Below are 23,690 nucleotides of genomic sequence, written 5' to 3' on the forward strand. Positions count from 1 at the left end.
AAGGTTGTTACTTTTAGTTGTGTATACATTATATGTATTACAGTGTAGATGCCAAGGAAAAAAACTATGTTAAAAAAGAAATAAACTACAGCCAACTCCAAAGATAAATAACTCACCCAGAGCTATACTGACTCGTTCTAGTAGACCCTGCTGAGGTTTGGATGACAAGGTAGTATCAGAATAGCTACATGGTTAAATGATATGTTCTCAATGGTTTTCAAACAAGTGCAAATACGTTGTCAGGGAACTGCTAAATAGGACAGTTAAAATCTCATCATTCTGTCCAACAAAACTAATTGTGAGTTGTTCACAGAGAAATGTGAATTATATACCTGAATCTAATGCCATTATCAGAAAATATACTGCTGTGGAACTAAACAAACATCGCATTCTTCAGAAATAGAAAATACTGTCTTACCTTTCCTTAGGCATGGAAATCTGAATAACTTAACCAGCCCAAAATCATCCCCAGTCACCAGCACTGAGCTGTTGTAATTACCATCCACAGAGTTGACATCTGTCACGTTTGTGTACTTTGGCCAAATACCATTTACTTCAGATCCTATCACACAGGTCCACGAGGCCCAATGAATTCCTTTGATCTCATCTTTGTTAGTTAGAGGCTTACCAGCTGAAAATACACAAGTGAATATCGTTTGTTTTTCAGTAAAACTCTTTTTTTTTTTTTTTTCATCACATTTACCTTTATATTCTCCTTGGGATTAGACTTCAACCTCAGTAAATTGAAAAGACTCACAGTTTTCTTTAAACAAGCATGGTCTTGTATTTGTGGCATTTGGGGACATCCTATGTCTTACAAGCTCTAATGCAGCTGCACACATATAAAGCTAAAAACATATAAAAGGGTCAAAAAGTAATCACTCCACATCACTTCTACCAAAGAAATGCCTTCAATACAAAGCATGTGTATGTGTTCCTAGAGTACTTTCAAGTTCTATGAGATCACTAATACAAATCTTAAAATAAAGCCACATGTGCAAGCTATGTAGCAATTGTTTGCCTTAATCATAGTAGGTCACTGAACTTCGTATATTTACTCAATGAATCATTCTGTGGTACTTTTCATTTACAGAGAGTGCTTCATAATTTATTGGATATAGCCCGACTTTGTGATAAGTCTGAGTGCTATTTGTGTAAGTATCTCTTTTTCATCTTTTGTGCATGCTAGGAAAATGAACGTAACTGGTGATGAACATTTCATGTACACGATTTGCTTCATGACAAAAACATTATTAGCAGTATTAATATACCAGCAACAAAGAACAGAAACTGACCACAGTATCGTGTTTAAAACAAAAGACTTTCAAGAAAAGCATTATGAAAAACGTTGGAACTGTCAATTTAGTGGCTCCATGGGACAAACATAACTGAACACCGAGACTGAAATTTTAAGTATGTCAAGAGATGTCAACTGAAAAGAAACCGATATCTCATCTAGAAATTTAACTGAACTGCTGTGCAATTTGAACTGGGTCAGGCGTTAGCTTCAGCAGGAATGTAGCTTAAATAGCTAGGCCTAAGAAAATGTACAGGCAATATTTGAAATTAATTGTATTTTTTTGGTTTGTTTTCATAACTGCTAAAAATAGAGAGCATCTTTAACTTTCATCCTAGAATGATACAAAGCTATCAGAAATGCACAGCCCAGTGGATTTCTTGGTTAGACTATCCCAGGCTTTTTAACCTAAAGCTAAAGACTCTAATTCTAAAAATGTGATGGATTGGATTAATTTGATAAGCCTGGGGGGTTATCTATGCACTACTCATTAACAGTCATCAAAACCATCATCATTTCTTAAAGTTGATGTATTCTGCATTTATTCATGTGCGTTAAAGAGAGGAAGGTAAAGGGAAAAGATGAGTTTGGAAACTTTAACTGAATTCAACTGAACTCAAACTGTTTACATATAAATTATCACAGTAAATACCAATAAATACAAATAAATAAGGCTTAAAACACTCTTGCATTATTTTTGATAAAGATATTTCCCCCAGGGGCAGTGGAAATTCAGATTTTGACTGCAACTGAGTATTTGCACAGAGCCAGGAGCAGCTACCTTTCAAAGAGGCATGATACAGCCCCAGTCAGCTGAGTTTAAAATTGACCTCCAGACAAATCTAGGTAAGAAAAATATGGCCTAGATTCCCTGCATTAAGAAGGGCGCCATACTAGCTCAAACGAGAACAAAATCTTATCCAAAAGTTCTCTTCTGTTCTTTGACAATTTCTTCTGAATATCAGAAAGCACTTTCAATTACAAGTTAGAATAAATCAATTATACCCTAGTGGAAGAATTAAAACTATTTTTACAGGACAGTCATCCTCAGAGGTGACAAGTAAGTTGGACTGTAAGGATAAAGACAGGGCATATACATTAACGCAGCTGAGGTCCCTAACAAAATGTAAAAAGGATAATTAAACATTTAGCACAAATTAATTTATTTACTTCGGTGAGATGAATATAAATCTTGCCCCATGATTGAATGTGAATTCTCCACTTTCCAAGCTCATTTTGAACTGCCATCACAAACTGTTAGTATTTCTTACAATTTTGAGATTTATTGCAAGAACAGGAAAGGTACTGATGTAACATGGATGATAACACACTGTGGCATCCCTTATTTATTTAAACAATTCCCAATCATCTCCTGCAAATTGGGCTGTGCTACTTCAGCCTCAGCTGTTACCAACTGCCTTCTGGATTTCTGCTGAATGCTCCCTGGTACAATCCATGCATGGATGAGGGCTGTTGGGGTATTCAATTACTCTGCCAAAGTTTAGCAGTGACACTTTGAACACTGTTTCTAATAACATGTTTTAACATTGAAACCAGCTCTTCTGTTTTTACTAATTAAATTCTTTAAAATGTTCTAATCACTACAACTGTAATCATTCATCATGAAGGAAATGCAACAGGGAATGAAGTGCTTTAGTAGTGTGAAACAAAACTTAGTTCTTCAGTGAGTCAACCTGTAAAAGTTTGCTACCTAAAAGCATACAATTTGTGTAAACATAAAAGGAGAGACAGCTTTTACTTAAACAAAGCTGAAGGTGGGTATATGCTGAGAATAAGGGTGTAAAAATGAACTGTAGCATTCTGTAAATTCCAGTCACAAAAATCTGCTTGCAAATGCACTATATATATAGTATCTGTATCGTTCACTTCAGATCAACACAGAAATTTACTTGCTCATTCCATGTTCATACTTGTAAACTTACATGGCATCTTGTAGAACAGTCTCTCTCCTGCGCCATCATTGGTTTGCAGGAATTTGCTATCCACAGACCAGTCAATATGAGTAATAAAACTACAAGATTTGTTGCATTCTCCTATTTTTTTGTATCGCTGAGCAACTGCATAGATATCCACAGGGCCATCATTAGAGCCCACAGCGAGGTAAGAGCCGTCGGGTGAGAATTTCATTTCATGGATTACTTCTTTTCGGTCTTTAATATGAACCACCTCTGTCATGTCCCTGCAAGAAACAGTAGTGAAAACGTGACTGTAAACTTTTGAACATGCAGCCTATAAATATTTAAGACAAGCATGGCAACAAATATCTTGTACAGGAGACATAGATGTCACAAAAAAATCTCCTACTGCTTCCATGGCTATAAGCACATAGAAACAACCTGTCGATGACACTTTTCACTCCACTGTCCAGTTTTAGCTGCGGAATAGTTAGCTGTGTAGTCTACACTAGACTATTGTGTTTTTGTTGAAAAAGTTGAAAAAAAGATTTCTGTTAAGGAGTGATTATTATACCTCACAAGAACGTATCAGAATGGACTTTAGGAGATCACCATTTCTCCACACTGACTCTTCTGGGGAGACAGACAAACAGATTAGTGGCTATGAGTTAAAATTGGTAAAGCTAGATTTGATTACTCTCCCATGCAATGACCAGCTAGCTACAGTATTTGGGACACAGCGGACCTAAAACATCCTTGTGATAATTCCTTGCATGAAGCTTTGAGAAAATAATAATAATTACAAATTAAAAAAAAAATCAAGAACACGATGCAGTCTCATCTTCTGAAAAACTCTCCCCTATCCAAATTATATTTGATACAAACCCATTTTCTGTGGAAATAGAAACCCTACAAGGAATCTCAAACTGCAATTCTCTTGAAAGCAGACAAAGGTTTTGCAAGGAGGCTTCCCAAACTCTACGGATATGAAGAATAAATTAGAAGTAAAAACTGAAATATATCTTCCCGAGTTGACTGAATGATGAAGCAAGTCCTATTGCCATTACTTTTGGATTTATGAAGATAACTCATACCAGATCACACATTGGAGTTGTAAGGCAATGTTCTGAGGAGGAGTCTGCTCCAAATGTCATGCCTCAGTTACTTTCCATTTTAGTTTTCTTAAACGTTTTTTCCGATTTCTGCCTCAATTTCTGCTAGAAGCATCAAATTTATGAAAAGGCTCAAAACCATTTAAGAAACAGTGAATTTTGCTAAAGTTTCTTAAAAATGCAGATTCATAGAACTGTAATGCAGAATCACCCACAATGAAGACAGACAGGGGCTCTGAGGAGACTGGTATGAATCAAAAGGTTAATATTACAGATGATCAGAATTCTTCAAAAAAACTGATGAAATATATTTCCTTTAGGAATTTCCTTTAAAATGGTGGAGCTCCAAAATGTCAACGACAGGAGAAATTTAGTTGGAAAAATTCTTATTTACTCACAGGCATTTTTTTCTTTTAAATATATTTTGGCCAAAACAAAAACAAACAAACAAACAAAATCTGTTAGCTCTACCTTCTTTCTAAAAACCTGCAATATAACTATTCCATAGTGGTAAATATTGCATCTGAGAAGGACCTTCCATGGCCAAGAACTCAGAAGAAAATAAAAAAATTAATGTCACTGAGTATATATTATTCAAAACAAGAACCTTCCATGCTTTTCCCTCTTGTAAATTCAAAGTTCAAAGTTTTTTAAGTTAGTTTTTTGAATTTACTAAAACTCACTTTAAAAAATGGTGTAATAGTAAGAAAGTAGTAAACTCTTCCAAGTATCGTTTAGAATAGTTTATGGTGTTACGAACTCATGCTACTTTTGTTGGCTAGATATTTCACTCCATGGTCAATTTCATGTTTTATCTGTCTACTTCTATCTTCCATATATTACTCCAGACAGAAAATGCCTACTGGGTAAGATGCATTCATGCAAAACACGCTTGTCATCTATTAAAAAATGGGAAATTTGCATATGGTTAGCAAATGCCCAATCACTGATTATTTTGATACTGCCTGTTCTTATATGTGGCAGAAATATGATCAATGAAACTCCTCTCAAAACTGTGTTATTGCTGTTAATACACATTTCCCTAAACATCTGCACCATTTCAGAATAAATAAACTTCATCGATCTTGTTACTGTGAGCTGATCTTATGACCTGAATAAACCATAGGTTTGCTTCGAGCTGCCGAACTACAGAAAGTAATATTATGGAAGGATATGGTCAATTTTTACTCTCTTCTGTTCACTTTCATTTTCTGATGAACAGGAATAAAAGACTTTATAAAAAGGTTTTGAGTTACTCAGGAGAAAAAAAAAAAAAAGAAAACCTGAGAAATGAATGCCATATTTTCTCATCTTACCTTACTCTAAGAACAATGAAGGAGCCATCTTTCATCCCAAGTGCTAACTGTGATCCATCAGGACTGAAAGACACACTCCGCACTGCTTCTTCCATGTTACAACGAGCTATCAAGGCATGGTCAGCAAGACTCCATAGTCTGCATCAAAGGAAATTGAAAGCAGTAGAAACTTCTTCCTAACTCCACAATATTTCAATATTATCAAGCGTGAAAATGAAAGGTCCAACTGAATTGATAATGCCCTATTTGCATATGCACCTTATGTTAAGATTTTATAATGCACTGATTTCCTTCCCAACTATGGAACAAAGATATTTTTACTGACTTGAGCCAACAGACTTTCAGTTAAGTAGTTTTTAAAATCTCAAAACAGATGGCAGCAGAGGGGTTGTGTGACAAAATGGTGTCTGACACGGAAGCACGAATGAAGCAAAGATGTGGAAATGAATTCCTCTACGCAGAAAAAATTATACCCACTGACCTTCATTGATGCTTGCTGAACATCTATAGAGACCGAACACTGGATGTCAGCACCATGGTGGGTGGTGCATTTCAGCAGTGATGACAGCGACATGAAAAACAAGCTATGTTCTGGACTGCCATGTCCAGAAGCGTGGCATGCAGTCTCATGTTATCTAATGGTGAAAATGCATAGCTAGTGGTGGTGATTATGTTGAAAAACAGTAGCTAAGAATTTGCTCAATCAAGTAGTGCTATTGTGCTCTTCATAGCTGTTGTGGTTTACGTGAAAACAAATAGGAGACATTACTTTCAATCAATGTAGTAAACAATAACGCAAGCTGATTTACTGATTTGCAACACTTCAAAAAAAAGGAATCAATAAATATGTTATTCTGTAAGATGGGGAAATGCAAACACTGTTACCTATATTTTTTGAAAGAATGGAGGGAGTTTCCTAAATCACCTCAACCTAGTTCATCAGATCTCAGTATTCTGAGATCTAAGACTTAGGGAAAAAAATAAAAAGTAAAGAATAATAAAACGTGGAAGAAGATGCATAAAAGATCTTTTGCAGTAGATAAACTAAGTCAGCAATACCCAGAAATACCAGTTAGAAATACCAGGATTTTGAGGACAGTGTCATAGATCTAATATATTTTGTAAAGACTTATGAAATATTAAGTAAAATATTTGAACTGTTGGCCAAACTCAAGAAAATGAGAACTTACACAAGAACTGTACACTGTACTGGAAAAAGTTCTATGCAAGCTTTACAGAAAGAAACAATTAGCTGGATGGAAGTTTCTATTGAGAATTCAAGCTTTGGAATATTAACATTCAATATTTTCTCTAAAGACACTGACATAAAAGATGAGAATGCTGATGAAATTTGCTATGGACAGCAAGCTGGGAGGCACTGCGAACCCAGAGATGGATTTATCATATTTGTAGAAACAGGATTCTTGATGATGAAACAGACATGGAATGAAACTTAACCAGAAGCTATATTTGCGAGTTTTATTCTCTAAAATTGTGCCACAAGCTTGAAACAAGGGGAACTAGCAAAAAGAAGTAAGATCTCACACTATTCTTTAAAGTACAGAATGACAATGATCCATGAGTGAGTTACAGATGGGGAAAAGGAAATTCGATCGTAAAATGTATCCTGGCTGCTATTCCAGGAGGTACACAAGAACAATAGCACACAGCACACAGTCATTTCATCCAACATGCTCTTTACAAAGTCTTTCAAGAACTTTGAATAAAAACAGGAACAGATGCAGTGAAGGGTTACTAGGATGATTAAGAGAATCTAGACTGTATCACATTGAAGAGGACTAAAAGAGTTTAACCTCTATACCTTGGTGAAACAAATGCTGGAAAGGGATAGTGTTGCTTCCAAAAATGCATCAGTGGGATAAACATCAAAGAAGGAGAAAAATTTATGTGGAAGGATCATGTTGGCACTAGAACAAATAGGATAAACAGAACATGAATCTAGTTCAAATAGAAGGAAGTTTATGATCACACCAGCAGTAGCATTTAGATGCAGCCTTGCAGTATGAGTAAAAGGAGAGAAAAGAGATCGAGTTTGATAAATTTTGTAGAAATAGAGCATTTGACTGCCTGTATTGAGAAAGAGTGGTACCCTGTCAACTCAGCACTTCCTTTCAATCAGAAACTCTTTGGGACTCAGCCCGTTAACGTTGTTAGGTAAATCCAGAATTAACGCCCCTAAATGGCGCTGGCTCTTTCTTAGTCTCAGAAAATTCAAGGATGAGAAAAAAAACCTGGAAAGGTTCTTCTGTGAAAGAACAGCAAGTACAGGCTCCCGGTGAAAAATAGATGCAGAACGCTAGAACTGGTTTCAAAGACAAAATAGAAGTAGGAATCAGATGCAAGATTCTTAGGAGCCATGTAAGGGAGAACAGAACCAGGAAGAAACAGTAAAGACTGCAAAAGAAACACCAGGACAGTATGCCTCCAAAACTTGCCTCCACATGAATCACTTACATTTTGAGCGTAATTGCAGTACATGGCAGTGCAAGATGAATAATTCAATTTTCTTAGTAACATGCAATCAAAACCCCAAAATTTAATGTAAGAATAATTCCAGATGTTACCTTTTCATTTTTAATAAAAACAGTAATTTTGTACACATGCAAGCATTTGTACGCACAACTCAGAGATGAAAGGCCCGGCTTTGCTTATGAAAATAAGGAAGGTAATCTTTTCTGGCAAATTCTTCTGCATATTGTTTTTGAAAGAGCTGAATAAATAAACCACTTCTGTATAAAAGTTGCTTCTGTTTTCCAAGAAGTCAAAGATGTGTTTTCACCATTCCTCAGCAACTTTCCTCTACATTTGTATAAATGTCTGAGTTTTAGAAGCTCCAATCTGAACATTTTATTAGTAAATATTCCAATATTTTCCGTCACATACCTGACATAGAGTTCACTGTTTATTGGTGCACATACTGATTACAGCCTCTCAAGAGGCTTACTAGCAACTTCTTTGTTTTCAGAAACAGCCAGTACTGATGGCAGCAACTTAAATGGTGGCTCTGGCAGAACAACACTGCACTAATAAATAAATGAATAAATAAATCAGAGACATATACATTCAAAATAATTTGTATAAAAATAAGACTCTGCATCAATCTTTCTACAAATGCAGGAATAGATCACTCAAGAAAGACAGCCAGCAGAGCAGAGATGTTCTGACAGAACGTCAGCTACTTGTAGTCCTGCAGCTAGTCATTATACTGGTGTGTTGTAAAAAGACGTGTATTAATTGCACTGAACAACTGTAATAAATCATTCTTTATGCCTCCATTAGTATTCAGATGAGGCTGATGCTTTTTCCTGGTTCTTGCCATAAGAATGATGAAGCAAGCAGCATTCCTAATAGACAGGACATTGACGCTTTAAGAGTAGGAATCCTGTATTTGGCCAGTCTTCTCTCAGCTGTCCTAGGGAAAATCTAGAGATAATCCAGCTCACTAGATAATTTTATCTGTAAAACAATTTAGATTTATATTCTATTCAACTAACAGGAAAATTATGCAATAAAGGAAATAGCAATATAGAAACACTCCTGTTAATACAAAATCATTACTAAAACTCTTCTGACATTGCTAGGAATGCATGAACTTTCTAGGTAAACAAACACAAAGTGCTTAATTTCCCTGCCACAATTGGTTTTTATTGTTTGGGACTGATAATCTCCTTCCATTGTGGAAATCTTTTTACCAGCAGAATTATCTTTCAGTTCCAAAATTATTCATTTATTTTTTTGTATTTGTGGCTAAGACCATGCAATCAGCCTAAGCCTACAGATCAAAAAATATAATGAAAAACTAATAGGAAAAATCCTTTTGTGCATGTTTTATGTCACTAAAAACACACAAGAATTTATACATTCCTCTGGAATTCCTCACATGAAGCATTAGCACACTAAAAAAATAAGTATCACTGCCTGAGCTAGAATTCAAATCCCCCATTCTCTAGTGCCTAAAGAGCTAAAGAAATGTACAGAAGAGCAGAAGACTACCTGCAATGTTAATAAATGCATATTTTAAGAATGGTGATGTTCAAAGGCATGAATAATCTAACAACAAGTATAACAGCAGTAGTAATCATAAGAGCACCACTCAACAAGATTTTGTGCACAGGGAACATGCTTTAACAGCCTTTCATAGATGGGCACAAGTTTGTCTCACATACTCTACAACACATCATCCAATGCCAAACCAGAGTGGTACTACCAAGCTAAGTCAAGAGATGAGTCCAAGATAATAAGTCCATAATCTTAGCATGGCTTATTAGTTTGAGATCAGTACTACACTAATCTCAGCATTGCAGCTCTTGTTTGGGAATGGGCTCACATTCCACCAGAATGCAGGCAGTGTCAATTTTTGTTTGCCTATAAAGCTGTGCAGAAAATTCCAAGCAGAAGAGACCATTCCTGCATTTTACAAATTGAAATAATGCTGCTGTGTAGGAAACATGCAGATAATGTGATTGTAGAGTCTAAGTGGAGCTTCATTAGTTTCACAATTGATTAGAAAGAGATGAGGAATGGCAGGAATAGGAAGCCATACAAGTGAAAACGGAGAAAGGAAAGGAAAGAAACTGAAACTCCAACTGACCATCAAGCTTCACGGCCAAGGTGAATCCACAATGGGAAATCTGAAGGAGTACAAATTTGAACTGTCTGTATGACAGGAAACTGAAACAAGTCCGAATGGTAGAACCCACTGTTACGTTTCTGAAATAACTTGACTAGTAGTCCATCAGAACTGAAAATCTGTTTGGTAACATCCAAGGGTTGATCTGAAAATATGTGACCAAATTATCTATGTAAGATGAAAGTCAGTTATGATCTATTTGGTGTAGAGTTGGAGAATGGACAGGTTAGAAATTAGGACAGTGAGGTCAGGAGAAACCCCTGGAAAACTAGAGCTTGAGGAACCACACTGTTGTGAACTACACTGTGTGCAGTGTAGGGCTTCAAGGACTGAGAGAACAAGGATTTGAGGAAAGTCTCAGGAAAACACCGTAATAAAATCTGGTTTCCCAAAAGTCAATCCAGTCTTGACAGGTATCCTTCCCTGTGTGGAAAACAGAAGGCTGAGAAAAGTTTTGCTGACTCTCTTTAATCTCAGGTAAGTAATCAGTCACAGTGGGTACTGTTCAAGTCCAGATGATGTAACAGAAAACAGCTGTGTGGGTTTGACATTGTTATCAGTATGGCTATCAATATAGCTTAACTTCCATGCTTTACAGTAAGTTTTACTAAGAGTACAAAAAAAGCTTAGGTTTTTCATCAGCTTCTCATTTGGTCAAACTCAACAGCGAGAAGAAAAGAAACATCCTTGACTTTACCAAAACCTCCACAAACACGTGTACAAAGTTTCAAATCGTTGTTATCAAGACTTCAGGTGTACCTGCTACAAGTAAACACCTGAAAGGTGTTTTTCATCAGAGTAATCCAGCCTCGTTTTCTGGGATTTTAATTTAATTGGGTTTAGATTAAATTTTCTAAACACTCATGGTTGGCTCAGACTCTTGCTGTGCAAAAATTAAGTTAAAAGTGTTTAAGATTTTTGATTTTTGCATGGTACTAACTGATGAGAAGCAGGAGGCCACTGTCAGAATTAGAATTAAAACTGTTGTTCAGAACAGTAATAAGTACTTAAAGCAGAGTCCTCCAGCATGCGCTAAACATAAATATTTGAACACATATTCTGATTAATTTCACATGATGTTTGAAGCCCACATACAAGGACTGAAAAGAGAAAGAAAAGCTGCTAAAGAAAAAGAAAGTGGGGGGAATGTTGCCTTATGGGACTCTTAACATAAGGCCAAAATATAAATCATTTACAAATACATCAAATTGAAACTGGTTAAAAATGATATGTATGTGATTCAATATATTAAAAAAAACCACAAGATCTAGCCTTACCGTACGGATCGATCGTCACTGCCTGTGACTGCTAAAGGCTTCTTTGGATGGACTGCCAGGGCCCACAGCTCCCCTTCACAATGACCCTGCATAATCAGCATGGGTTTATCTCTTTCTCTTACTAGCACCTCAAATATTTCACTGTCCTGTGTCCCTGCTAGAAGTCTGTCTGCTTTCCAACAGACACTTCGGATGGACAAACCTGACGGGACAGAAGAATTTCAGATTAATGGCAATGACAAGACCAAATGATAGTACTGTGAAGATCACTAAGCCTTCAAGAGAATTTTACAACAATCATCACATTTTCAAAACAAGCCTTATATCACAGTTGTTTGAATCTCAAAACAGTTCTCCTAAGTTATCTCCATTACACAGAAAAAGAGAGGGTTCAATTCTGGGAAAACGCTGTCTGCTGTCAGTCTGCCAAGGGATTGAGTTCTTCTGCTTTGCTTGCATCTTCAGAATTTACATAAAATAAAAATAAGACATGAGTTAAAGATAAAAATTTTAGAATAGGTAAGATTCCTTCTTCTGAAGCTTTATTTTTTTTTTCCAGTACTTTACGTTTTTGCATATCTAAACAAAACAGTGAATAAAATTTTAATGATGATCTTAAGTTGCAAGTTATCACCCTTCTCTACTTTTATCCAAACTATTAAAAAAAAAAAAAAATTAGAGTTTTGCTTTTCATACATATTAGAGAGCTTGATCTTATTCCAAAAAAATCCATAATTTTTAAGCTGGAATTTTTCTAACAACATGCTTAAAAATATCCTCTTATCAATGAATGACAGCACTGACTGCCTCAACGTAGGTGACTGCATTTCAAAACTAGTGTTTTGCATTCAGAAATACCTTTTACAGTAGGGAAATCTGGTAGTAACCATTTGAAGAACACTCAAAAAGTAAAGAAGTTCAGTGGCTCTAAGGCTGAATTTGGTTTTGTGACCCTAGCTGAATACTTTAAACCAAAAGATTAATGGGTTGGTGGCACTCTCTTCTTGACTGCTCGCAGGGTTTCTATCTTCTGTCCAACGAATTACATGAAAATGTGAAATTCTGAAGTTTCAATAATGGGTCTAGATTCTATGAGATGTGAATGAATTAAAAATTCATTCACCATGTAGTCAAGGTCAAACGCATCATGATTTTTATATCTTTTGGAATGGAATACACAATGCAATTAACTACCAAACATATAAATAAAACATACTGCAAGCATTCTGTGTCATCTTTTTAGAAGGGCAAATTAAACTTTGTTTATTGTCTTGTCCAGCTCCAGTACCTTTTAATTTTGAGACTCTAATGAACTTTTGACTCACGCCTTCTTGAAAAACAGCAAATGCCACACAATGATTGAACTTCAGAAGTGGCAAATTGGTGTTAAGTTTTAGAATACTAATTACATCTTCCCATGCGGGAAACCTAATTTTTTCTGCACATAAGATGATCCATTCTCAGAAATTTTACTGATATCCACGTGTATTTAATAAATAAATGCCGAGTCTATGATCAGATGGCTACTGGCAACGCATCTTACTTTAAAAGTATGTGGTACACTTCAGTACAGGATGAACAATGAATGAGGATATGCAGAACAAAAATCTTCCTACCACCTGGGAAAGGAGCTTTAAGTTTGATCTCTGATGTCTTTGTGAACAGCTTTTGAAAAAGAAAAAAGGGAACAGGAGGCATGGGTAAGCAATTAGGCTACCGGTATTGCTTCAAGTCACATATACACTTAAACTAGCCACTGTGATAATGGAAAGTAAAACGTATTTTTTACAGTCTTAGTAGCAAGAACTAAATGGAAGTGATCATCAGTAGGTGGCATACAGGACAGTAACAAGAGAAAAGTACAGAGGCATAACAGAAACAAAGCAGGCATGATTTGTGTCACACCAAACAGAGAGAAGAAAGCCTAGAGAATAGGATAAAGGAAAAAGATGTTGACAAGGAAGTAAGTACATGCTTGGGTTTTATGACCTGCAGTCATCCCCAAGGACCTGATTTTTTTGTAGTTACGGCAGGACCAGAAGTCAGACAACACTTCACATACAAATCATAGTATTTTTTTACTTTGTCTAAACGATTATGCTCACGGGCACACCGTTTTTGGCTAAGCTCTGTGAAATTTTCCAGACTTGCTTGAGTCAGTTTCTTGCCTTTAATGCAGACAGTGTTTTGACAAACAAAGATAAACCAGAAAGATTTAAATGTTTTCAAGACAAGATTTAGACAATGTTTTAAAGAAATCTGTTACCAATTTTTGTAAAAAGTTTTAATTTATATAAAATATATACAAAATAGCAACGCAATTCACTTTCTAAAAATGCTTATTTTTATCACTTTTGCCATGCAGGAATATAACAAAATCGTCTGCTGACTGTGTCTCAGCTGCTGTTATGGTGCCTGGCTCTGCTTAGCTGCACTCATTTAAGAACTCTGTCTCCTCTATCATTCAGCAGATAGAAATAAAGGCATCAATTTAGACTCATTCAACAGAATGTCTAATGGGAATTCTCCTTCACTAAGTTCTTCCTTGATTGAGCTTAACTTCCACGAAGAGGCAAATTCCCTTGCAGCTAACCTGCAGAAGGGCTGCTTTCTGCAGACAACATGCTAGGATTAGATAACTCCTGTAAGTATTTGAATATTTACAGACTTGTAAAATGTTACTAGTACGAAATTAAAATTTTCCGTGGAAGTTTTGTTAACTGCAGTCAACTGAAAGTCAACTGTTTTGTTGGAAGAGATCTTTAAAAGCCACCAAGTCCAACTCCCCTGCAATGAACAGGGACATTCACAGGTAGATCATGTTACCCAGAGCCCCGTCCAAGCTGACCGTGTCTGCAGAGACCGGGCATCCACAACATCACTAGGCAACCTGTTTTCATGCTTCACCACCCCATAGGAAAATACTTCTCCCCTGTTTCAGTTTGAAACCATTTCCCCTTGTCCTGTCACAACAGATCACGCTGAAGAGTCTGTCCCTTTCTTTCTAGTAGTCCCTCTTCAGATACTGAAAGACTGCTCTCTCTGAAGCCTTCTCTTCAGGTTGAACAGCCCCAGCTCTCTCAGGCTGTCCTCGTTTTTGTGGTCCTTCTCTGAACACACTCTAAGAATTCCATCACCTTCCTCACCCTGCTGGTCGTGCTGCTTTTGATGTAGCCCAGATGCATGGTTGGCTTCCTGGGCTGTGAGGACAGAGTGCTGGCTCGTGTCCAGCTGCCATCCACCAGTAACCCAAGTTCTATTTAGCAGGGCAGTGCTCTATCCTTTTGTTCCCCAGCTTGTATTGATAGTGGGAGTTGCCACGACCCAGGAGCAAGACTTTGCATTTGGATTTGTTGAACCTCCTGGGCCCACTGTTTTAGCCTGTCTGGATAGCATCCTGTCCCTCTGATGTGTTGACTGCACTACACATCAACAAGCAAGACAAACTGGTGGGGCAGTTGTTCATTGAGTGTTCAAAGTAGTTAGCTTGTTGGACGAGCCTTGATATTGTATTTTACAAGAATTAAAATCATTAGCCAATCTGGTTTCAAGTAAGTTGAAAAAAATAAACACAACAAGCTTGTCACTAAATCACAGACCGAAACATACATAATTGAGGAAAAAAATGTTATCCTTTTTAGTTGTCTTCTAAGTGTTCCAAAGGCAATTTTAATATGAAAATTGTCTAAAACCATAAGCTAACCATTGCAGAACTGCCTGCCAGAAGTCTACTTGAGGCCAGCAATCAGTCTTCTCAATCTAAATGGATGTTGCAGAATTCCCTAAAAATTGAGTTGTTCATAAATCATACACTGGCATCTATAGAGATCATAAGCAAACTGAAAATCTAATCAAAGAAAAGTGATGATTCATAGGGAGCATTGCTAGCTTCAATAAACATGATGGTCAAAAGATTAATAACCTCTATATTAAATACGCCAAGTGGTACCATTCCAAATGAACCTAAGTGGAGTACTGAGATGCTCAGCATCTTTTAATATCAGGTTCCAAAAATTTCAAATAACTAAATGAATTGGCAAATAATAACTTAGAGATGGACTAGCTTAATTCACCTGCCTGTGTCATTAATTAGTTTTACTTATTTTCTCGTATTTGCATCAGGGGGAGGAGCAACTCCATATCCCTCCTTTTATATAATGAAGCACAGAAAACTTCATCAGGCAGCATCATTTTCAGTAAAAAGAGAACACAGATCTTAGAGGTAAATACAGGCATTAAGCAAAAAATCAGCAGTATACACAGACATTAATGCGTTGAATGCAGTGGTGCCACAATTATTTAGATATATGAAAAACCAGTAAAGTAGTAGCTCATTACCTTTGTATCCTTGCTCAGTCTCTCTGAGATCAATTTTAGTAATTGGTTTGAAATCAGTGTCCCATAACCGAATGCAACCATCTCTTCCTCCAGTGGCAAAACCCTCCTCACAAGCATACATACTAAAAATTCCAGCCTGTTAACCAATATTATAACAAGTTTTAAGGTTCTTTACAACTGATTTAAACACACAAAGCAAACCTTTTTGAAAAGACTCTTATTAAAGGCTAGAAACTGCTAGGCAGCATACTGTTGTCCATCCAGAAAGCAAGCCAGCAAACACAGAGGTACATTTTTATTTCAAGTGCTCTCACCTCAAGTAATTTTTGTAAAAGTTTTCATACAAATAATAGTGATATAGCCCACTTGCAGAACTCTAAATTTGGATTAGGTTAGCATTATCATTGGAACTACTAAGCAAATAGTAGAACACTTAAAATAAATAGTTACCCATAATAAAGAAAAACAAGCAAACAAGCCATACAAATATTCTTACAGGTGTGGAGATGATAGAGACATTCTTTCATGAATTCAGTGCAGACATCATCTGGAATCTAATAGGAACTGAAAGATTGTCAATTCATTCTCCTTGTTGAAAGAAAAAGTTCTGTTACAGATTGAATTCCTTCATTTTTGAAAATGCCTCATTATTGATGACTGTGCTACGCAGTATTGGAATAGCTCATGGAACACACGCTGAATCAGAATGCTATTATGAGGAAGACCTCTCAGTTAAAAGCCAAGTTCAACAGTACAGAAATTAACACAATGAAAGGGAAAACCTCTGATTTCAAAGTGGCCTTGTTCAAAGTCTTAATTAATGAATATTTACATAGAGGTTACAAAGTGGGCAGGAGAATATGAATTAGCCACGAAGAAACTCCATCATGTGTAAAAATAAAGCAGAACATATTGTGTAGAAAGAATTTATTTTTTCCAATGAATCCATATATAAACTCAAGGAAGTGTGCTACACAGAGTTACTGCTTAGCTCAGAGATTTCCACGTTCCATGCAGTTGTGCATAATCACAACCTGTCAATTACATGGTAGTTCTCCAGGTAAGAAATGTCACTGTCTTCAGTCAGACAGCTTTTACAAATTAGGGATTAGGTAATTAGAAGAGTTGCTATGAATCCTGATGCACTGCCAATATAATGAATTTGGGGAGATTAAAAAAAACACACCACCACCACCCTGTATTTGCAGACATGGAAATCCTACCGTGCCTTTAGTGCAGCAACAACAGAAACGTGTATTTCTGATGTTAATTCAAGTGGTTAGAAAGCCAGCAGAAACCTGTACATTCCTTTCTCTCTCTGTAATTTTAAGGGCTCCACATTAGGGGGTGTTATTATGAAAGGAGTAAACTGAGAGCCTCTGGAATATGGTCAGAGTGCACTCATAGATTAAAATGATCTACTCTACATTGAGGCTTCTGTGAAGAACCAATCTCGGATATTGGGAATTTTACTGGTAAAATTAATTTGAAATAAGATCATTACAAAATATTTTTATTAAAACTGATCATACCTGAAGCTATAATCTGTGAAACTTTAGATTTAGAAAATTTACGTTTAGTCTGCTTGCTTAAATCTGTGCTAACAATATCTGTTCTGTCAATATCAGTTCTGCAGCTAGCATCTGCTGACAAAACATAAACAGTGTACAAAATTAAAGATAAGATCTTAACTGACGAACTGCCTTCAACGCTCTTCTGACCTGAAATAAAAGGTCTTCAATAAAGTTTTCAAGCCAATGAACAAGACATTTCAGAAATTGACATTAAAAATACAACTTACACTATGTGCTCCTTGAATTGTGCGAACTAAGTTTAGCCCTTTCCAAACATAGATGTCTCCATTTAAAGCACCGGAGTACGTGATGTCTTCTTTTGCACATGCTAAACAAAGGATAGTTTGCAGATCCCCTGTTTTACCAAATATTCCTCTTTTCGCTGTCAATGCATTTCCACACAGAGTCCAAAACTGAAATGTAAATGCTATTATCAGGAAGAATTTCTGCATTTTTTTTTCATGTTAATGTGCAGATCTCACAGACGTACATCCCTACAAAACAGTGTCAACAGTGTTGTGAAGTAATAAAACAGTTAAGCTTCTGGATGAGCTGAATAAACATTTCTGCCCTTCCCCAGTGCACTGAAACAAATATGCTCCTCAAAACCACATTTACAGAGGTTTGATGGAGGACTGCAGACACCTATACCTGAAACTGAACTTGCTCTGAGTATGAAGTAATGGGATTTTCTAGGTGTGGCACAGAGACTTTCTTCACTTTCACATAGATACAGTAACACTGTGCAAAGAGGAAAAGGAAATGAGCAAGAGAACACAAACACAATAGAAGGCCATCCTTAGGGCTGGGCTAGAAAAATCATACAATCATGGAATTGTACTTTTTTCTTTTGGAATCAGTATTGAGTGTAATTTTTTCTTCTAAATAGACATAATTTCTATCAAGGAGACGGAATAGTGTGCAACGCAGCGCCCGCTCAGGGATCAGACCTCCTGGGGACTATAAAGTGGATTACAATTAGATGTGGACAAGAAATGCTGAAATACTCAGGCCTGGCAGCACAAGCAGAAATGGGCATTTATGGTCAGTGGTTCATTTCACAATAAAGAGATACTCAGAGATTGGATAGGTATGCTGAGGTGCCTGACACAGGAGCACAATGCCTATCTCACTTCATATGCCTACATCTTTTCTGTGGTTATAAACAATTTTCATGTCTTTTTCCTTGTTCTTGCTCCCATAAGTTTCCATAAGCTGAACTCCAGAAGATCTTTGTGTCAAGGATTTTTATTTCAAATCTTTCTCTATTTCTAATTCAATTATTTTTCCCGTTGTCTTTTACCATAAGTAAAGAGAGCAGGGCAGCATTAGAAAGTAGGTGGGGCATGGAGGCTTAGCTCCTAAGCCTTATCACAGCTTTTAATTTTTGCTTACCCAGTAGACCCAGCAGAACTGAAATGCTAAGGAAGAAACAGCATTATTCTTAACTACTAGTCCTTACTCTCAGAGTGCTACAATTGCTTTAGAGCTGTTCTTATCCCTCTTTGCAAGTTGATTATCACATTTCCACAGGCATACAATGACTGACAACTACGTAGAGCGTTGCTTGAGCATCACTGAAGGGGAATATCTAATGAGAAAGCATTCCAACTCACTCCCCCAGTCCCTCTTTTTTTTCTTCTTTTCTTGGCACGCCTCTATCCGTATGCATACTTTGCTGGTATTATGCACGTTTGGGGCAATTATGGCCAATTAAAACAGAACACAGGTGCCAAATAAAGACAGGTTTTGGAAAACAGCTTGCAGAATACAACAGATGGTATCACTCCTGCCAAAACCACCCACAGTTTGAAAGCAGTGGTGGTTTCAAGGGCAAAAGCTTCTCAGTAACCCGAACTAGAGATATTAGCTGGTTTCCTAAACTTCTAGTTAAAGCTCTTCCCACCTCAGCCATGTGAAATAATTACCATCTGTTAGGAATGCGTTTGATGAGACTGGAGGAAAAAAGAAAATTGCAGGGAGTATTAGCAAATGAGAATTTCTCTCTAAGTATTTTTATAAGCGTTGGAATGTCAGCTCTTGAAAAGATGAATTAGAGGGATCCAATAGTCAGATCCTAGAGTTCTAATCTGCTCATCTCCATAGGCATTGCATACCTTCCCTACAGCATCACCGCAATTGCCAATAGCGTGGTAGGCCAAATGGAGTTATAATCTGCTCATCTCCACAGGTATTAGGTACCTTCTCTACAGCATCACTACAGATGCTGGTAGCACAGTAGGTCAGACAGAAATTCATTCAATTCATACTTCTTAGTTACTCCTACGCCAGCCCAGTGACCACTTGTGACACTGAACAAGAAAAATCACTGAAGACTTTTACAAACAGGGAGAAGGAAACCCCAGAATTAGAAGTGTATAGTGATGAAAATTACACCAAGTGACCTTCACTTGATAATCTGCATCCGCTTAATGTCTAAACTGGCTTCCAACAAAAAATTTTGGTGAAATGTTGACGGATTAAAAAAAGAAAAATGGAAAATCTCTTATATTGAAAGCCTCATCATTTCACAGGACAAACTTCTTTCACAATGCCTATTTACTCAAAAACAAAAATAACAGCAAACAAAAGATATTTACCTTTATGTGTTTTACTCCACAGCTGACAATTCTGTTTGGTTGATACTGATCCCAGGAAATATCAAATATCTGTTAAGAAATGCAGTAAGCTGATATTTTAAATTATACAGTAATTGAATCTAGACTCAGTTTGCTTTTACTAATTTTTAAGCATAAGTATTGCAAAGCACTGCTAAAAATCAAAGCACAATATTTAGGTAAAACTGGAGCTCTTTGTATAAAGATTAAGGTCATCTCACCCAGCTCTGCCAAGACACCTCTTTCCTGCCTTCAAACTAGGAATCTATTCCAGCTCTGAGATATTCTTGAATAAATAACACTAACAATCTCAAATAAAATGGGAATCACGTGGTGAGCCAATGTTCCTTAAGTTTAGGGATGAAAGAATGGTGCATTTATCTTTGCTTATTATTTTATGTAAAAGGTACAGTAGTTAATTTAAGCTGATCACAAAGACTTAATGTGACAAAATGAGGTATCATTCATTTGAATTAATCTACAGAAATAAAATTGCATTAATCATGTTGATTACTGCTAAATTTACAACAATATGCATCAAAAAATTAAGCATCAGGTCCTATCCCCATTATCAGAAAAAAAATTACAGAGTAATCTACAACTATGAGATTATGTCAAATGAAAAATACTGCACGAAGTTTGGAAATAAGAAGTTCCTACTTCAGCCCAGATTTTCACCAGCAAGCCATTTTCACACTTTTCATCTCTGGCATTCAGCTTCTCAAAGGCCAAGCTGAAAACCTATGATGTTACCACAATCATGAGTTACTGCAGGAAACCTGTGTCTGTAGCCAAAGATAATGGGACTTTTTGCTACTTCCAGCTCTGCAGCTGTTAACAAGTGCATCTTAACACTGTACACATACAAGAAGTGCGTGTACTTCTGAAAACTTCCAGCACCCTACAGGAACTTACTATGCTAAGCAAACCCATCATTCATTTTATATGCTACAAAGTGTTGCCATCCTACAAAATATTTATCTTCTTTAAGAAACCATCACTTACAGTAGTTCAAGTACTTTGTATTTTGTTAAACACAAGATATTTTATTTTAGAAGTGCTGTATGTTTCCGGAACACTAAATCAATATAATTTGTGGCAGTAATAGATACATATTCTTTCCTATTCCTTCTTCAGTGCAAAATCTGCTTTTTCTGGTTGTGAAAGTTTAAGGAGACAAAGATTTTAGTACTTCTTGCCTGTCCTGGAGTCTTCAAATAATTCAAAACCTGATCTTGTGCCTAGTGAGGTGGGTAGCACAAGATGGTAGCAAAACTTCCACTGACATAACTGGGAAGTGAATCAGTTCTGAAAGAAGAAATTTGAATAGAGACTAAGATTCTGCTGTGGTGTGGATATTTTAAGTAAAAATGAGCTACCAGATTGAGGGTGGTGGGGTACTGACACAGAGAAGTTGAGAATGCCCCATCCCTGGAAACGTTTAAGGCCAGGCTGGAGGAGGATTTGAGCAATACAGCCCAGTGTGAGGTGTTCCTGCCCATGGCAGGGGGTTGGAACTAGATGAGTTTTAAGGTCCCTTCAGACACAGACCTTTCTATGATTCCATAGTTTATCCAGATGATACGTAAGATGCAGGTGGACTATATGTACACATATACTAGAAGAAAGGGTTTAGTCTGCTGCTCTGCTTCTATATATTTTATCATGAATACTCCCCCATTAGTAGTAAAACTTTCTAACATTTCAATATGAAGGCATTCTAATTTCAGAATATACTTAAGAAAAAAGCTGTCAGAATATTTCCAAAACTTAACACATGCATGCTTACATGGCGGGGAGTTATTTTGCTGATGCTAAACTTGTTTAAACATTTTGTAATCCTGAATAATATTCTAAACTCAGACCTCCTAATTTCTCTTATTTATTGAGGTTATTCTGATTCTTCGCTTGAATTTAATAGATACAACAGGAATATTTATCCTGACTTTTAGCTCACCTGCAGGTAACTATTTTAAGCAAAAATGAAAAGGAAATAATTAAACTTCCCCTCAGGATAAAATGTCTTTTTGATGCATTTGGAAAGAGCATTATCTTTGTCCACTGAGCTAGCATTTCACATCTCATGTAAAGGGCTATAAATCATCATCATCAGTGTGTAATTACAAAGTATTTCCTCCTCAGGCAAGCCAGCCAGCTCAAGAACACATCATGTGCTAACACAGTGCTTTGTGTTTTGTTTGGTAGAATGAGAAGAAAGAAATACCTTGTTCAGTATTTTAAAAGCTACACAGAATGAACAAAATTACCTCTATGTTAACCTTTGATAAACAAAAAATAATAAATAATAAAGTATTTCTTTAATACACTTACCCTGTCTGAATGGCCCGTAGCTGTTGCCAGTAGCTTTCCTCTCTTCCAGTCCCAAATACACACTGTATTTTTGGCATCCAGTCCCACTGAAGCTAAACGCTAAGGAAAAACAATAGTAATCTAGTTAACAGTTAATCAACTCAAAAATCAGTTTACTGTACTGAACAAATAGAGCTTCCCACATGTGACTTGTGATTGAACCACAATGCTAAAGGCATCGTCAAGATAACTGTGTTAATCATCTGTTTGCTGGAGAAAGCACTGAAACGCCTAATCTTTTCTACAGAGTTAGGTTTTAATTTCAGGTTACTGATGTCTCAAATATAATTACAGAAGGACTGTAATGATCATATCAGAAGCACTGCACTCTGGCATTCTGATCTATTAACCTGACAGTAAAAACAAATGGAAAACAGAAGTTCTCACTATCCACAAACACACGTTTATTCATTATGTTTACTTAGTTGAGGTTTAGAATCTGAACTGGATACACTTTCAATAACTGCCTTTTATATAAATCAGTGTATCAGATAACCTCCCAGTGACTGTGCTCACTGTGTATAACTTTACACGATTTCCATCAGAGTTTCTTATTAGATGAGCAATCTTAGACTGATGGAGCAGAGACTGTTGTGACCTATAACAGCCTGAAACTGATATCACATGTACTGCAACTGTACAAAATGGATAGGATATGATAGGATAGGATAGGATAGGATAGGATAGGATAGGACAGGATATAACATATGTTGGACAGAGATATGTCCAATATATGTTAGTAAAGGGAACATGCCTGGGTAACTTGCACTGTGGGAAGAGACCGAGAGACACTTTTCACGGCAAACAGCCACCTAGCTTGGCAACACAATTGGGTAACGTTCTGTTGTGTCCCTTATTCTTCTCATTGCCCTATCTACAAACTGAAGAGTCCAACTGAAGCTCCTACACATTTTGCTCTGTTACAAGAAAGCCTACATTTCACGAACATGCAATAAATGAAACCTTATTTTGGCCTCAAAGATGAAGATGAGCAGATGAATCATCTGATCCAAATGGACTCATGTTTCAGATTTGACATGAACCAGATTTTTCCTTGAAGAATTACTTAAAGATGACTTGCAAACTGAATCTCTGTACTGAATGCTTCCTTCAATTACATGTCTGTTATTTTTGGCTTGGCTTTGCAGCAGGTAAATTGTTTAAAGTCTGGAAATTTCTGAGTTAATACTAGAGAACTGAACCAGCAAAGACAAGAGCAAT

At 36.6% G+C, this 23,690-nt stretch overlaps 1 protein-coding gene across 3 annotated transcripts in view; it reads right to left on the minus strand.

Annotated features, from left to right (window-relative positions):
- The window catches only part of EML6 (EMAP like 6), a gene marked incomplete at both ends in the record, with an annotated part of 107,674 nt that overhangs the window by 49,188 nt on the left and 34,796 nt on the right, over positions 1–23,690 (minus strand). For all 3 annotated transcript variants that reach the window (XM_079550663.1, XM_079550662.1, XM_079550661.1), the window contains 8 exons: positions 419–631; positions 3,241–3,497; positions 5,642–5,779; positions 11,570–11,771; positions 15,908–16,043; positions 17,709–17,894; positions 20,082–20,150; positions 22,431–22,529. In XM_079550663.1, the coding sequence (XP_079406789.1) occupies positions 419–631; positions 3,241–3,497; positions 5,642–5,779; positions 11,570–11,771; positions 15,908–16,043; positions 17,709–17,894; positions 20,082–20,150; positions 22,431–22,529 (1,300 nt within the window). The remainder of the gene's footprint in view (positions 1–418; positions 632–3,240; positions 3,498–5,641; positions 5,780–11,569; positions 11,772–15,907; positions 16,044–17,708; positions 17,895–20,081; positions 20,151–22,430; positions 22,530–23,690) is intronic.

Source organism: Tetrao urogallus (assembly GCF_951394365.1).
Source record: "Tetrao urogallus genome assembly, chromosome: 2".
NCBI classification, from domain to species: Eukaryota; Metazoa; Chordata; class Aves; order Galliformes; family Phasianidae; genus Tetrao; species Tetrao urogallus.